Here is a 16,151-nt window from a genome sequence, read left to right as displayed (position 1 = left end):
AAGACTGAAGCATCTCTGTTAAACATCTGTTGAAGACTGAAGCATCTATGTGAAACATCTGTTGAAGACTGAAGCATCTCTGTTAAACATCTGTTAAAGACTGAAGCATCTCTGTTAAACATCTGTTGAAGACTGAACCATCTCTGTTAAACATCTGTTAAAGACTGAAGCATCTCTGTTAAACATCTGTTGAAGACTGAAGCATCTCTGTTAAACATCTGTTGAAGACTGAAGCATCTCTGTTAAACATCTGTTGAAGACTGAAGCATCTCTGTGAAACATCTGTTGAAGACTGAAGCATCTCTGTGAAACATCTGTTGAAGACTGAAGCATCTCTGTTAAGCATCTGTTGAAGACTGAACCATCTCTGTTAAACATCTGTTGAAGACTGAAGCATCTCTGTTAAACAATTGTTGAAGACTGAAGCATCTCTGTTAAACATCTGTTGAAGACTGAAGCATCTCTGTTAAACATCTGTTAAAGACTGAAGCATCTCTGTTAAACATCTGTTGAAGACTGAAGCATCTCTGTTAAACATCTGTTGAAGACTGAAGCATCTCTGTGAAACATCTGTTGAAGACTGAAGCATCTCTGTTAAACATCTGTTGAAGACTGAACCATCTCTGTTAAACATCTGTTGAAGACTGAAGCATCTCTGTTAAACATCTGTTGAAGACTGAAGCATCTCTGTTAAACATCTGTTGAAGACTGAAGCATCTCTGTTAAACATCTGTTGAAGACTGAAGCATCTCTGTGAAACATCTGTTGAAGACTGAAGCATCTCTGTTAAACATCTGTTGAAGACTGAAGCATCTCTGTTAAACATCTGTTGAAGACTGAAGCATCTCTGTGAAACATCTGTTGAAGACTGAAGCATCTCTGTGAAACATCTGTTGAAGACTGAAGCATCTCTGTTAAGCATCTGTTGAAGACTGAACCATCTCTGTTAAACATCTGTTGAAGACTGAAGCATCTCTGTTAAACAATTGTTGAAGACTGAAGCATCTCTGTTAAACATCTGTTGAAGACTGAAGCATCTCTGTTAAACATCTGTTAAAGACTGAAGCATCTCTGTTAAACATCTGTTGAAGACTGAAGCATCTCTGTTAAACATCTGTTGAAGACTGAAGCATCTCTGTGAAACATCTGTTGAAGACTGAAGCATCTCTGTTAAACATCTGTTGAAGACTGAACCATCTCTGTTAAACATCTGTTGAAGACTGAAGCATCTCTGTTAAACATCTGTTGAAGACTGAAGCATCTCTGTTAAACATCTGTTGAAGACTGAAGCATCTCTGTTAAACATCTGTTGAAGACTGAAGCATCTCTGTGAAACATCTGTTGAAGACTGAAGCATCTCTGTTAAACATCTGTTGAAGACTGAAGCATCTCTGTTAAACATCTGTTGAAGACTGAAGCATCTCTGTGAAACATCTGTTGAAGACTGAAGCATCTCTGTGAAACATCTGTTGAAGACTGAAGCATCTCTGTTAAGCATCTGTTGAAGACTGAACCATCTCTGTTAAACATCTGTTGAAGACTGACCATCTCTGTTGTGTTTTCCAACACATCCACACACGCTTCAATGACTGAACGAATGAATAATGTGACTCCATCCAACCGACTAAGAGGAATTTGAACTACTACTGTGAATCACAACAGTTGGCTGTGTGCGAATTGCCTATCTGCAAAGACCAGGACACCTTCATCACCGCGTCTTTCTTCTCCCTCCAAACCCAATGCCATGCTGTGTTTACCAATGCCATGTCTCCATTTCACACTGACCCAACCAGAAACGTTCTGCAGAGCGGCTCCAGACAGCGCCTGACACACCGCTGCACTGCAGATGAAAGGAATGAAGGGAAGTGTAGAAGGATGGAGGAGGGAGGAAGAACCTGAGAGCAGAGGAAGAAGAGATTGGATGGGGGTGTATCTGGTTGATATCATTTCCTGCGCTGACCCCTGCAGGCCGGCCCTGCATACGTTATAAGATGATGACGTCACAGCCGCGTGTATGTCGCCCATGCATGACCAACTGTATTGGACCAGAACACAGATCCACATCCACCTGCAGCAGGCCTGATTAATCCATCACCGATGGATCGCTCTGACATCCATTATTAACGGATGGTAAGGGGATGCCGCTGGCTGAGTATCTCCCATCTTCCTCCTTGCCTGTCTCAGCCTATCACAATTTCCTTTCTCTCTCTCCATTCCTCTGTCATCTTAGTGCGTACGTGCGTGCGTGTGTGTGCGTGTGTGTGTGCGTGTGTGTGTGTGCGTGTGTGATAGTATAAATTATTTGTGCAGGGAGACGAATCTCCTTTTATTTTCCAGGCAGGCAGAGTAGATTACAGTATCACAGTATGGACGGAGAGAAGTGATGAGGGACGTTATGACAGGTCTACCCCCCCCCCCACACACACACACACTGATACACACACGTGTGTGCGTGATGTGAAGTGGAACAGGAAACAGGAAACAGGACAGTGGAGATAGGTCATTGTGTCTAAAGTGTTGCTACGTGGAGACACTTGGATGTCAGCTGTGGTGTGACTTCATAGCAGCTGAATCTGTTATTAGCATTTATTTATCTTAATAACATTTATTTATCTTAATAACATTTATTTATCTTATTAGCATTTATTTATCTTAATAACATTTATTTATCTTAAAACTTATTTATCTTAACATGTATTTATCTTATTAGCATTTATTTATCTTAATAACATTTATTTATCTTATTAGCATTTATCATAATAAGATTTATTTATCTTATTAGCATTTATTTATCTTAACATTTATTTATCTTATTAGCATTTATTTATCTTAATAACATTTATTTATCTTATTAGCATTTATTTATCTTAACATTTATTTATCTTATTAGCATTTATTTATCTTAACATTTATTTATCTTATTAGCATTTATTTATCTTAACATTTATTTATCTTAATAACATTTATTCATCTTATTAGCATTTATTTATCTTAATAACATTTATTTAACTTAACATTTATTTATCTTAATAGCATTCATTTATCTTGTTAGCATTTATTTATTAGCATTTATTTATCTTAATAACATTTCTTTATCTTATTAGCATTTATTTATCTTAATAACATTTATTTATCTTATTAGCATTTATTTATCTTAACATTTATTTATCTTAATAACATTTATTTATCTTATTAGCATTTATTTATCTTAATTTATTTATGTTATTAGCATTTATTTATCTTAACATTTATTTATCTTAATAACATTTATTTATCTTGTTAGCATTTATTTATTAGCATTCATTTATCTTAATAACATTTATTTATCTTGTTAGCATTTATTTATTAGCATTTATCGATCTTATTAGCATTTATTTATTAGCATTTATTTGTCTTATTAGCATTTATTTATCTTAATAACATTTATTTATCTTGTTAGCAGGACATTTACTGCATCCGTGCTCAGCTAAAACTGTATGTATACTGTATATGTACTGTATGTGTACAGTGTGTTTACTGTGTGTGTCCTATGTGTGTAATGTCAGTGTACAGTGTGTCTACTGTGTATGTAATATGTGTGTACTGTATGTGCACTGTATGTGTACTGTGTGTGTACTGTGTGTGTACTATGTGTGTACTGTATGTGTACAGTGTGTTCACGGTGCGTGTACTATGTGTTTACTGTATGTGTACTGTGTGTCTACTGTGTGTACAGTTTACTGTGTGTGTACTGTGTGTGTACTTTGTGTGTACTGTATGTGTACAGTGTGTGTACTGTGTGTACTGTATGTTTACAGTGTGTGTACTATGTGTGTACTGTATGTATGCTGTCGGCTGCAGACCTGAATGGAGATCAACATGTTGATTCATATGTGAATCATCTAATGATACCGGGAGCCATTTCTACACCTCCACCTGTCCTCCTTCACCTTCTTCTTCCTTCACTCTCCTCCTACTTCACTCTCTTCCTCCTTCACTTTCCTCCTCCTTCACTCTCCTCCTCCTTCACACTTCTCCTCCTTCACTCTCCTCCTCCTTCACTCTCTTCCTCCTTCTCTCCTCCTCCTCCTCCACTCTTCTCCTTCACCCCCCTCTTCCTTCACTCTCCTCCTCCTTCACTCACCTCCTCCTTTACTGTCCTCCTCCTTCACTCTTCTCCTTCACTCTCCTCCTCCTCCACTCTCTTTCAACTCCACTCTTCTCCTTCACTCACCTCCTCCTTTACTCTCCTCCTTCACTCACCTCCTCCTTTACTCTCTTCCTCCTTCACTCTCCTCCTCCTCCACTCTCTTTCAACTCCACTCTCCTCCTCCTTCACTCTCTCCTCCTCCTCCACTCTTCTCCTCCACTCTCCTCTTCCTTCACTCTCCTCCTCCTTCACACTTCTCATTCACTCGCCTCCTCCTTCACTCACCTCCTCCTTCACTCTCCTCCTCCTCCACTCTCTTTCAACTCCACTCTTCTCCTCCTTCACTCACCTCCTCCTTTACTCTCCTCCTCCTTCACTCTGCTCCTCCTTGTGTCTCATGTCCTCCACACTAGTTGTGTGTTTTATGTTAAATTCTGCTGAACAGTGCTGGAATGGTTATTATGACGTTAAGGAAAATAACGTCTCCTAAAGAGTGACCTCCCCTTGATTTGGCTGGCAGAGGCCCGGTGCTGAGGGTGTGGATATGGGTCTGGGTATGGGTGACACCGGGCCAGCCTGGCGGAGCAGAGACAGCTCCGGTTTCTGAAAGCAGACTCCCCGAAGCCCTCCATGAACAAACCACTGACTTATCAATAATGCAGCACACTCACCTCAGCTCTCTCACACACGGTACGACTGTGTGGGCTGGACGAAAGACAGAAGAGAGGTTCTGTCCCTGCAGGATGAGCAGAGACACACATACATATATGTGTATATATACACATACATATATGTGTATATATACACACAGCCATATATGTGTAATGTATACCAGTCTTATGGCACTATCAGTCATAGAAGCCGGTGCTCCATAGGAAGCACGGGGCTCTGCACACATGTGAACCTGTCTTACTGTCTGGGACCATCAGCCATCGGAGAAACTCCATTCAGAATTTTATAAAAACATATGACACCTCCAAAACCACATCCCAGATCATGCGTGCCGAGCAGAACGAGGCCCACATCTCCTCCAAGCTCCAACGGAACCAAGAACATCAAGCTGTAGAGGCAGCTGAGAACAACTGACCCCCATAGTTTCCACTACAAACACAAGACAACTTTACTTATAAAGCACATTTTGTACACAAGGCAGACTCAATGTGCGTCACATAAATAAATAAACATAAAAAACACAATAAGAAAGAATTCAACAACTAATTCCTAAAAACATTTAAATTAAAGAATGAAGGAATAAAATCAAAATGCCCAAACAAACTACAACCAAACTCAAAATCCACAAAGGATCAAAGCTAAACAGATTGTTATTTAGCCCTGAACCGACAGCACACAGTGGCAGAATAGTGTCTGAGCACAGACTGAAAAAGACTCTGAGCAGATCCAGACTCAGCAGACCCAGCCTGGCTCTGGAGAGAGGCCAGAGATGGACCTGGACCCCCAGGCAGATCTAGGGTCAGCAGACCTGGCCTGGCTCTGGAGAGGGGCCACAGATGGACCTGGACCCCCAGGCAGATCCAGGGTCAGCAGACCCGGCCTGGCTCTGGAGAGGGGCCACAGACAGACATTACTTTACAGTCATTTAGCCGACGCTGTTATCCAAAGCAACTTACAATAAGCGCATTTAACGTAAGGAATCAGGAGAACTACTAGTCATCAGAGGTCATAAGTGCATCTAAACAAGCATCTAAGAGCAAAACCAGTGCCAAAGTAAAAGCGCAAGAAAGATAGTTTTTTGTTTTTTAAATGAGTGAATACAATAAGTGCTAAGAACAAGTAACAGGGTGGTAGTTCTTGAAGAGGTGAGTTTTCAACCTGCGCCGAAAGATGGGCAGCGACTCCGCTGTCCTGACATCAGTGGGGAGTTCATTCCACCACTGTGGGGCCAGGACAGAACAGAGCCGGGACCGGGTCGATCGGCAGCAGGGGCCTCTGAGCGACGAGGCAACCAGGCGTCCCGAGGCAGCAGAGCGAGGTGGTGGGGCAGGGGTGTAGGGCTTGACCATGGCCTGGAGATAGGAAGGAGCTGTTCCTTTCACTGCCCTGTAGGCTAGCACCAGAGTCTTAAACTGGATGGGAGCAGCTACAGGGAGCCAGTGTAGGAACATGAGAAGGGGAGATGTGTGGGAGAACTTAGGGCGGTTGAACACCAGACGAGCTGCAGCTTTCTGAACAAGCTCCAGAGGTCTGATGGCCGACGCCGGGGCGCCAGCAAGGAGGGAGTTGCCGTAGTCCAGCCACGAGATGACCAGAGCCTGGATGAGCACCTGTGTCGTCTCATCGGTGAGGAATGGGTGAATCCTCCTGATGTTATAGAGGAGAAATCTGCAGGAGCGAGCAACCGATGCAACGTTTTCAGCAAACGACAGTTGGTCGTCCAGGATCACACCCAGATTCCTCACAGTCCGAGTTGGCGTCACCACAGTGTTGTCAATGGTGATGGCCATGTCTCGGTGTGGGCAACCTTTCCCCGGGAGGAGCATCAACTCTGACTTGTCCAGATTGAGCTTCAGGTGGTGTATCACCATCCACTCCGAGATGTCAGTCAAGCACACAGCAATATGTGTCTCTACTTGTGTGTTAGAGGGAGGAAAGGACAAGATCAGCTGGGTGTCATCGGCATAACAATGGTAAGAGAAGTCATGCGAGCGAATAACAGAACCCAGGGATGTTGTGTACAGGGAGAAAAGGAGAGGACCCAGAACCAAACCCTGTGGAATGCCTTTAGTCAGTCTGCTAGGCTCCAACACAGATCCCCTCCATGTCACCTGGTAGGAACGACCCGTCAGGTAGGTTGCAAACATTGAGAGTGCAGAGCCAGACCTTGACCCCAGGGCAGATCCAGGGTCAGTGGACCCGGGCTGGCTCTGGAGAGGGGCCACAAACAGAGCTGTATCCCCAGGAAGATCCAGGGTCAGCAGACCCAGGCTGGCTCTGGAGAGGGGCCCCGGATAGACCTGGACCCACAGGTAGATCCAGGGTCAGTAGACCCGGCATGGCTCTGGAGAGGGGCCACAGACAGACCTGGAACCCCAGGCAGATCTAGGATCAGTAGACTTGGCCTGGCTCTGGAGAGGGGCCACAGACAGATCTGGACCCCCAGGCAGGACAGACTGAGTTCACTGGACCCCCAGGCAGGATGGACTGAGCCCACAGACGAGTAGAGACAGTGCAGCACTCTGCTGCACTGGGAGAAATACAAACAAATTAGAAACATTTTCTTCCCAAAATTTAAAACTCAATATCAAGAACTTGAGACCCTTCAGATTGGGACAAACTCAACTATCTTCTCGGAGAGAAACCAAACTGTTGCCCACTAGTGGCTGAATGTGTCACCTCCTGCCACTCACTGAGGGATGACCATGAAACACCAGAGTAAACCATCAGTCCTGACAACAACACCTGCCTGTGTTGAGACGGTCATGTCAGTAAGTTATTGATAAGTAACATTGATAAGTTGTGACCCTCATAGTTGTGTTGTTCCCCTGTGGTCCTTGTGGCTTTGTGAGTGATAATGTTGTGTATGCCGTTCTTGATTATGTCCTCTCAGTAACTGTCTTTATTTTCTTTATCTGTTGTTTGCTTTGGCTATATAAGCACTGTCTGGTCATGCCAGTAAAGCTCTTTAAATCTTAACTGAAAGAAAATGACAGGGACAGACAGATGTTTGAGACTTGAGCAAAACACACATGTCTCTATCCTCTCTATCTATCTATCTATCTGTCTGTCTGTCTATCCATCCATCTATCCATCTATCTATCTATCTATCTATCTATCTATCTATCTATCTATCTATCTATCTATCTATCTATCTATCTATCTATCTATCTATCTATCTATCTATCTATCTATCTATCTATCTATCTATCTATCTATCTATCTGTCTGTCTGTCTGTCTGTCTGTCTGTCTGTCTGTCTGTCTATCCATCCATCCATCCATCCATCCATCTATCTATCTATCTATCTATCTATCTATCTATCTATCTATCTATCTATCTATCTATCTATCTATCTATCTATCTATCTATCTATCTATCTATCTATCTATCTATCTATCTATCTATCTATCTATCTATCTATCTATCTATCTATCTATCTATCTATCTATCTATCTATCTATCTATCTATCTATCTATCTATCTATCTATCTATCTATCTATCTATCTATCTATCTATCTATCTATCTATCTATCTATCTATCTGTCTGTCTGTCTGTCTGTCTGTCTGTCTGTCTGTCTACCTGCTTTAATGGGATGAAAACCTTTATTTCAACTGAATGTGGTTTTGTGTTGTCGGTCATTTGTTTGTGTCTTTGTTCAACAGGAAGGATGAGCAGATGAAGAAACTTTATCTGACAGGCCAGAATCTGCAGCTGGTGGACACATGCCAGGACACAGTATGGTGACGATCAATGTACGCTGGTGTCTCCAAACTATGGGTTTCATTACTTCTTTAAAAGTTTGACAGCATTGGTCTTTGCTTGTATGCCAACCAAACCCAAACCCAATACCATCTTCTTTGTCTGTGAGGAGCTGACGGACCTCCAGGCAGCGACAGAGGAGCTCATTAGAGGAACGAGCTGGTGTCAAGTTTGGTTGCAATGAATTCAGCTCCATGGAGACCAACAAGCTGAACACATCAGGAGATCGGTTCACATCGAGTCCTCGCAGGAAACCAAGATGATGAGTGAACTTCACAAAGTGTTTAGTTTTACCTCCTTGGTTTGAAGCAACCAGAAATCTCAATGTTCTCGATGACGATTTCCATCTTAACAAGAGTGACTTTCAAACGCCAAACAACTCCTGAAGCAAGAAATAATCTGTCAGTATAGCGTTCTGCTAAAGTGCATGATCAAAGAGCCACTAAATCAGAAGACCGAGGAGGACCTGCTGATGCAGAGCCACCAGGCCTCACAGTAAAGAGTTAAGACCACAAAGAGACACTACAGGTGTGAAGAGCAGCACTACACCTGTATGAGATGTAGCTGAGGGACAGAAAGACACCTCTTCTAGATACAGACTGTGAAAAGCATCTTCTTTAAGGGGTTAAGTACAGGAGTAGTACCTTTTCTAGATGGCCTCTCGTGGCGTCCTAGACCGGTCTCCATACACCCCAGCATCATGTGAAGCACAAAATATAGCCTCTCCATGATGAATGACAGTCTGTGCGTGGAGAAGAGCCACACCCTCCTTCTCGCGGTACTCCTGTTAACGTTGTCAGGAGACAACAGAGCAGAACACGGTGGATCTAGAGGAGTAAACCTGGATAATAAATCCTGCTGTTCCTATGGGCAGCAGTAGTCCCTAGTGAATTCATTGACAGACTGGTGTTATGGACCGGGGGACATCGTGGCTTTGCAGATGATCAATGCATCTTGACAATGGAAAGGCACAAACTCTCCAGGTAGCGGAGAACCATAGAACTGCATGGGGAGTAGCGCCCCATGCTTTAAACAAACATGTGCAACCGAAACCCTATAGGGGGCATCCTGATGGACGACCTAGGTGAGGTGAGGTTTTTTTCTTCTTTTAGTTATTGATTGTAGTCTGCTGGGTAAAAGAGAAGTTATATAACGACATTTATTTATTATGTGAAGATTTTCAAAACCAGATATAAACTGTTACCATAATGGATGATGGCTCTAATTAACAGAGCTGTCGCTATTCATTACTGAAGCAGAGGTGTCCGATATCTCCAGCCATCTCCTTTCATGATGGCCACATGCAGAATTTCATATATATATATATATATATATATATATATATATATATATATATATATATATATATGGTTACATCTCTTTTCAAACGAGCACATAGGTTTATCCCTCCCAGTGAGTTGAGACTAACAGACTAAACCAACAGGAGGGTCACTGTTAAAATGAGCTCGCTGGGCTCAAATACCCCGTATCAGCCTCCTTCATCCTGGTTTCCTAGAAAGACCGAACTCGCCCTGCAGATAAAGGACACAAAGGCCACAGAGTACCTTACCCATAATTACCGCACAACCCCTATCAGCTGTCAATCATTCAGGTGAGGTCGTTTCCTGACCCATGCATATTCAGAGGGTCCCGAGCTAAAGTACTTCTTGTGTGTCGGTAAGCTCAGTTTCCTGTGGGTGTATCAGTATGACTGTGTGTTAGTATTGGTAACTGTAGTAGCGGTCAGTCTGTTTCATATGTACTATATGTATATATGTACTATATGCATATATTATATGCATATATGTATTCATTCATTCATTATCCAAACCACTTATCCTGCTCTCAGGGTCAGGGGGATGCTGGAGCCTATCCCAGCAGTCATTGGGCGGCAGGCGTGGAGACACCCTGGACAGGCCACCAATATATAGTACATATATAATATGCATATATGTATGTATATGTATATATGTATAATATATGTATATCTTCATATATGTATGTAATACATATAAATACATATACATATTATGTATATCTATATATGATAATATGTATATATATACTATATGTATATATGTATAATATGTACTATATGTACTATATGTATATATGTATAATATGTACTATATGTCAGTGGAGTGCCGCTGTTACTGGCATCTATTTCTATTATGGATGACTTTGGTCCATTTGATCACAGCTGAGGTTCTGTTTGGTGTGTGGAAACTGTCAGAGGAACAGTGTTGTGTGTGTGTGTGTGTGTGTGTGTGTGTGTGTGTGTGTGTTCCCACCTTGTCTTATGGAAACGTAGCGGCCGTTAGCTGCGATCAGCACCACTTGTGGGTGGCTCTCCTCCAGGTCAAAAAGCTCGTCTTTTCCCGGTTTGGAGCAGCGTCCTGACCTCAGCGTCCCCGTCGGGCCCATGGGAGACAGGTACTTCCCCTCACAGTCTTTAAAGGCCAGCTTCCCACTCTTCAGCTCCAGTGTGTACGCAGTCACCCTGCCGCTCTGCACCAACAGCTTCCCATCGTTACCGAGGAAACGGTTGTTGCAGGTCTTGAGGCAGTACTTCCCATCCAGGTAGACCAAGGTCAGGAGGGCCGCCACGCCCCACGGTATGTTCCGGTCCATGACGATCTCCCCGTCCTCCTCGGACAGGTGGGCGTAGCGCTTGCGGGCCACTGAAAGTAGGTTGGCCTGTGGGTGGAGCGCCAGGTGCACTGTCCACAGCTCAGCATGGGTGATCACCTGGGCGAAGCAGGACAGGTAGTCATGGGACCCACCAAAGAAGCGAAGGTGCTGCTCTGACTGCAGTGCCCAGCGACCATCTGACTGCGCCACGATGAGGAAGCGGCAGTCGGAATTACAGCAGTCGGCCTCACAGGTGACCTTGCCGTCTTTGTCGGAGGCCAGGTAGCGTCCCAGGTGACTGCGCAGGTAGACCACCTGTGGGTCCTGGGAGTCCTGCTCCAGAGTCCAGATCTGTTTCTTCTTCAGGCTTGGCGCTGATGCATTCACCTGGACACAGAAAACCACTGGCACAGAGATAAGACACAAAACCTCCAAGACAGAACAGAAAGTCTGCCAAGCTATGTGTTTCTAAAGCTGCAATGAGGAGTTTTTGACGTTTGCTGGTTTTGGCGCCCCCTCTGGACAGAAGTGGAACTGTTGCAGAAGAGCGACTTCATTGTCTCTAAGATCTCTGCTCATTCTCTTATATGTGGTGCATTTGTTTCAAAGAGAAGAGTGAGAGATGGCGTTTTGGAAAAACCGCCCTTTGCAAAATATCAACACTTTGGCATCCCACAACATTTTATACCAACACATCCGCTCAGCCGCCTGCACCAGATGTGCAGCGCGCCCTTCTGCATCTGTACAACCCACCATGGGTCGTTTGTATAAGCAGCTTTTTACGACCTACAGTTACGTTTTAAAGTTAAGCGACCTCTAGCGGTCGTGTAAATAACGACAATCTGGTGTCTCGGGTGCCTCGTCATCATATGACCCTGTCGGTTTCTTCACAAATCTTCCCAAGCTGTGTCTGCCTACTGCTACACACTGCTTCCTGCCTGCTGCTACACCTTCCCTTTGCATGAACAATAACGCAGTCCCAACGTCCTCAGACGAGGACCTCATAATTAGCAGCGCTGCAGGGTAGGAACAAACCACCTATGTGGTCGTATGGGTTGGAGGACTTGTTGGTATGGAGACGTGCCGGGTGCTCAGTAGACTTCTGTGCGGGATGCCTACAGCTTTTTTACCTGGCGACGTCAGTTTTCCTCCTTCAGCCGTTCAGTCCTATTTATAGGAATATTGACGACACTGTTCAGCTTGTAGTTGAGTTCTGGCTTAATGTTAGGCATGTTGGCGTCGCTATACAGATGTCAGTGGATACCTTGTGGGTCATGGATCCCGTCTGTGGGCCGCAAATCCTTTTGTTAGATTTTCCGCCCCTGAGACAAACATTTGGACTCATCATGTAACAATATATAAACTTCTTTCTGATGGGAATTTAAATTGACATTGATTAATAATCAGTGAAAAATCCCTCATAGCAGCTTTAAAGGACAACTTTCATAGTGTCACCAACCAAGCTAGGACATTGTACTGCGTTATGGTGTATGTTAGGGCTGAAAAATACGTCATTCCAGACCCAGTATTACATTATACACATGCGAAATGCGTTCTCGTTCCAAACTTGCCAAAAACGGCAGCTTGGTCAGTGGCCTTGGTACCCCTTTATCGTCAGTTTTGCACGTGCAGATCTGTTCAATAGATAGCAGTGGCCAATAGATAGCAATGGTCAATAGATATCAATGGTCAATAGATATCAATGGTCAATAGATAGCAATGGTCAATAGATATCAGTGGTCAATAGATAGCAATAGTGGTCCGGTGGAAAAAAACAACCCAGTTGCCAGAATAAAATGTTGGCATCCTACATTTCTGCAAAGCCCATATAACGGCTTCAGACGGGTCTCCGCCCCAGTGATATGGATGTGGATGTGGCATAAGACGAGGCAACTCTCAAGGACTGTTTTTCAACATTTATTGGCGCTACAGAAGACAATGACAACGCATTTTTGGTCTCTCTTCTGCACCTCTACTCTGTTGCAAGTGTAGGTGCATATAAATAGCTGTTGGCAGCATAACATTACCCTACAACATACTTCTCGTCAATGCAATATGGCACTGTCAGGGGAAGGCGGAAGCTACGGAAGCATAGGAGGTACAGAAGGAGTGATGTGAGGCAACATCATTTCCGCAGGGAATATTAACAACTGTAAATTAAAACAATAACTCAATAAGATAAAATTCACAAATACTTAACAGAATTATTAAATGATAAATGAATTCAAAAATACTAATTGGAAATAAAGAAATTAATTGAGTGCATTTTTTAACTCCGATACACACAGATATGTTAAAATCTCAGCTTTTCTGAACTAAAAATACGTTTCATATCAACATTTAAACTTATGGCCACGTCACGTGACTGTCAAGCTTCTGTCTGGCTGACATCCCTTTTCTTCTGAGTGGAAAATGCAATATTTTAAGATAGTTTTGGAATTAAAATGTGTTCTGATAATATTTCATTTTCATTATCTTCATTCGATGAACGTATAGGATCTTTGGTTTGTTGGTCATTCCGAAGATTCTTTCAAGTCTCACCAGAAAATTGCTGGAATGCAACACTTCCGGTTTTTTGCTGCTTGCTAAACTATCCTAAATAAACCAGCAGCTATTTGTACAGACGTGTTCCCTTGTGCGCCAAATGCGCGTGTGCAGACTGCGAGGCGAAAAGAGGCCGCGAGTCTTGCGTTTGTAAACGTTCTGCAGCGAGTTCAGGGGGGCAGCCCGGGTACCGCCACAGCCGGGACGCGAACCCCTGTCGCCCGCACCGCAGGCGACAGCGTTAACCAGGCGACTAAAGGGTCCGATAACGTGTCTACTGCAGGGTACAGTTGGAAGAGCGCATCGCGGAGAAATGGATGTAAAGCGAAACGAAACGCCTCTCAGCTGTGGCGGTTGTACAAATCGTAAAGATGGTCAAAACCAGCCTCTGCGTTTTCACGGCAGGCCGAAGGGGAAAACTGCCGCCGAAAACCAAAGAAGACAGGCGTGGATTCATGCGGTCCGTCGGGAGGACGGGGAGACGTGGTCAGAGGGGCAGATAAGAAACGCGAAGATTTGTGGAGAACATTTGAACTCTGGCACGTATCCGTTCCTTACACAAATAAGGGTTGCGATTGGACAATATCTTTTCCGCTTCCGGTGTGGGAAGATGGCGGCGCGAATTCACAGTTGCGGCGGCCTCACCCAGTACCGTCCATGCAGCGTCTTTGTCCACGGCTGCCTGCGTCTCAGTTTTGTCTTCGTTTGATGGCTGGGGGAGCGGGGCGGGCTAAGCTAACTGCTACCCCGTATGACCAACAGTTCCGGTAACACGAGGGCGGTCTGACAGGACGCGGAAGCGGGGCGGGCTAAGCTAACTGCTTGCCCATATGACCAACAGTTCCGGTAACACGAGGGCGGCCTGACAGGACGCGGGAGCGGGGCGGGCTAAGCTAACTGCTAGCCCATATGACCAACAGTTCCGGTAACACGAGGGCGGCCTGACAGGACGCGGGAGCGGGGCGGGCTAAGCTAACTGCTAGCCCATGCAGACCGGCGGTTCTGACAGTCACCCTGGCTGGCGTTCGTTCCCTTGGACTGATTTTTTTGTTTAGTTTAGATATGTGTGTTAGTTTGGGTATGTGTGTTAGTTTGGATATGTGTGTTAGTTTGGATATGTGTGTTAGTTTAGATATGTGTGTTAGTTTGGGTATGTGTGTTAGTTTAGGTATGTGTGTTAGTTTGGATATGTGTGTTAGTTTGGGTATGTGTGTTAGTGTAGGTATGTGTGTTAGTTTAGATATGTCTGTTAGTTTGGATATGTGTGTTAGTGTGGGTATGTGTGTTAGTTTAGATATGTGTGTTAGTTTGGATATGTGTGTTAGTGTAGGTATGTCTGTTAGTTTGGATATGTGTGTTAGTGTGGGTATGTGTGTTAGTTTAGATATGTGTGTTAGTTTGGGTATGTGTGTTAGTTTGGATATGTGTGTTAGTTTGGGTATGTGTGTTAGTTTGGGTATGTGTGTTAGTTTGGATATGTGTGTTAGTTTGGGTATGTGTGTTAGTGTGGGTATGTGTGTTAGTTTGGATATGTGTGTTAGTTTGGGTATGTGTGTTAGTTTGGATATGTGTGTTAGTTTGGGTATGTGTGTTAGTGTGGGTATTGTAATATTTGCTAGTAATATTTGATTTGCTAATGTCCCTTACGGCTTTCCGTAGCGCCACAACAAAGTCACGTGATGTACGTAACAACGTCAGTCGGAATCCGGTCGGTGAATAAACACCCAGCACGAGAGAAGTCGTCCTTGCTTCATTAACGTTATAAGTTAACATAGCCAGAGGGCACAGAACATTACATGGTGTCAGAGTAGCGGAGTTTAAATACCCAATATGGATTCGTACGGCGTTCCAGCTCCACGGATGGACTGGGAATCGGCGAACTTACCTGAAGCATGGAGACGATTTCGACAAACAACGGAGCTAATGTTCACGGGCCCCCTGCGCGGGAAGAATGAAGAGGAGAAATGCAGCTACCTCCTGCTCTGGATAGGGGAAAAAGGGCGCGATGTGCACAACACTTGGACACTCAGCGGAGAACAAGCCAAGAAGCTAGAAACGTACTACGATAAGTACACTGAGTACATCACCCCCAAAGCAAACCCGATTTATGCCAGATATAAATTTCATGAAAAGATGCAGGGAGAGAGTGAATCCTTCGAACGATTTGTAACTGAGCTAAAGCTCCTAGTCAAAGACTGTGGCTACCCAAATGCCGACGAGATGGTCAGGGACCGCATCGTGTTTGCCACCAACTCACCCAGAGTGAGAGAAAAGCTACTTAGCCAGGGAGCTGAGCTAACGCTAGAAAAGGCCATAGATGTAGCCCGCTCACACGAGCTAGCAAAGCAACAGCTAAAGTCTATGGGCCAGGGCAGCACACATGAAACGGTGCACGCAATAGGCAGAAAGACT

The 16,151-nt window shown here is 44.1% G+C and overlaps 1 protein-coding gene across 1 annotated transcript in view; it reads right to left on the bottom strand.

The window, feature by feature from the left end:
• fscn2b (fascin actin-bundling protein 2b, retinal) overlaps positions 1 to 16,151 on the bottom strand; it is a 50,738-nt gene that overhangs the window by 17,376 nt on the left and 17,211 nt on the right. Inside the window, exon 2 of the mRNA XM_056297797.1 lies at positions 10,856 to 11,582. Coding sequence (XP_056153772.1) covers positions 10,856 to 11,582 — 727 coding nt within the window. The remainder of the gene's footprint in view (positions 1 to 10,855; positions 11,583 to 16,151) is intronic.

The sequence above is a fragment of the Lampris incognitus genome, chromosome 17, assembly GCF_029633865.1.
Source record: "Lampris incognitus isolate fLamInc1 chromosome 17, fLamInc1.hap2, whole genome shotgun sequence".
Taxonomy (NCBI): Eukaryota; Metazoa; Chordata; class Actinopteri; order Lampriformes; family Lampridae; genus Lampris; species Lampris incognitus.
The sequence above is the reverse complement of the archived record's forward strand: the minus strand, read 5'-3'. Positions and strand labels throughout refer to the sequence as shown.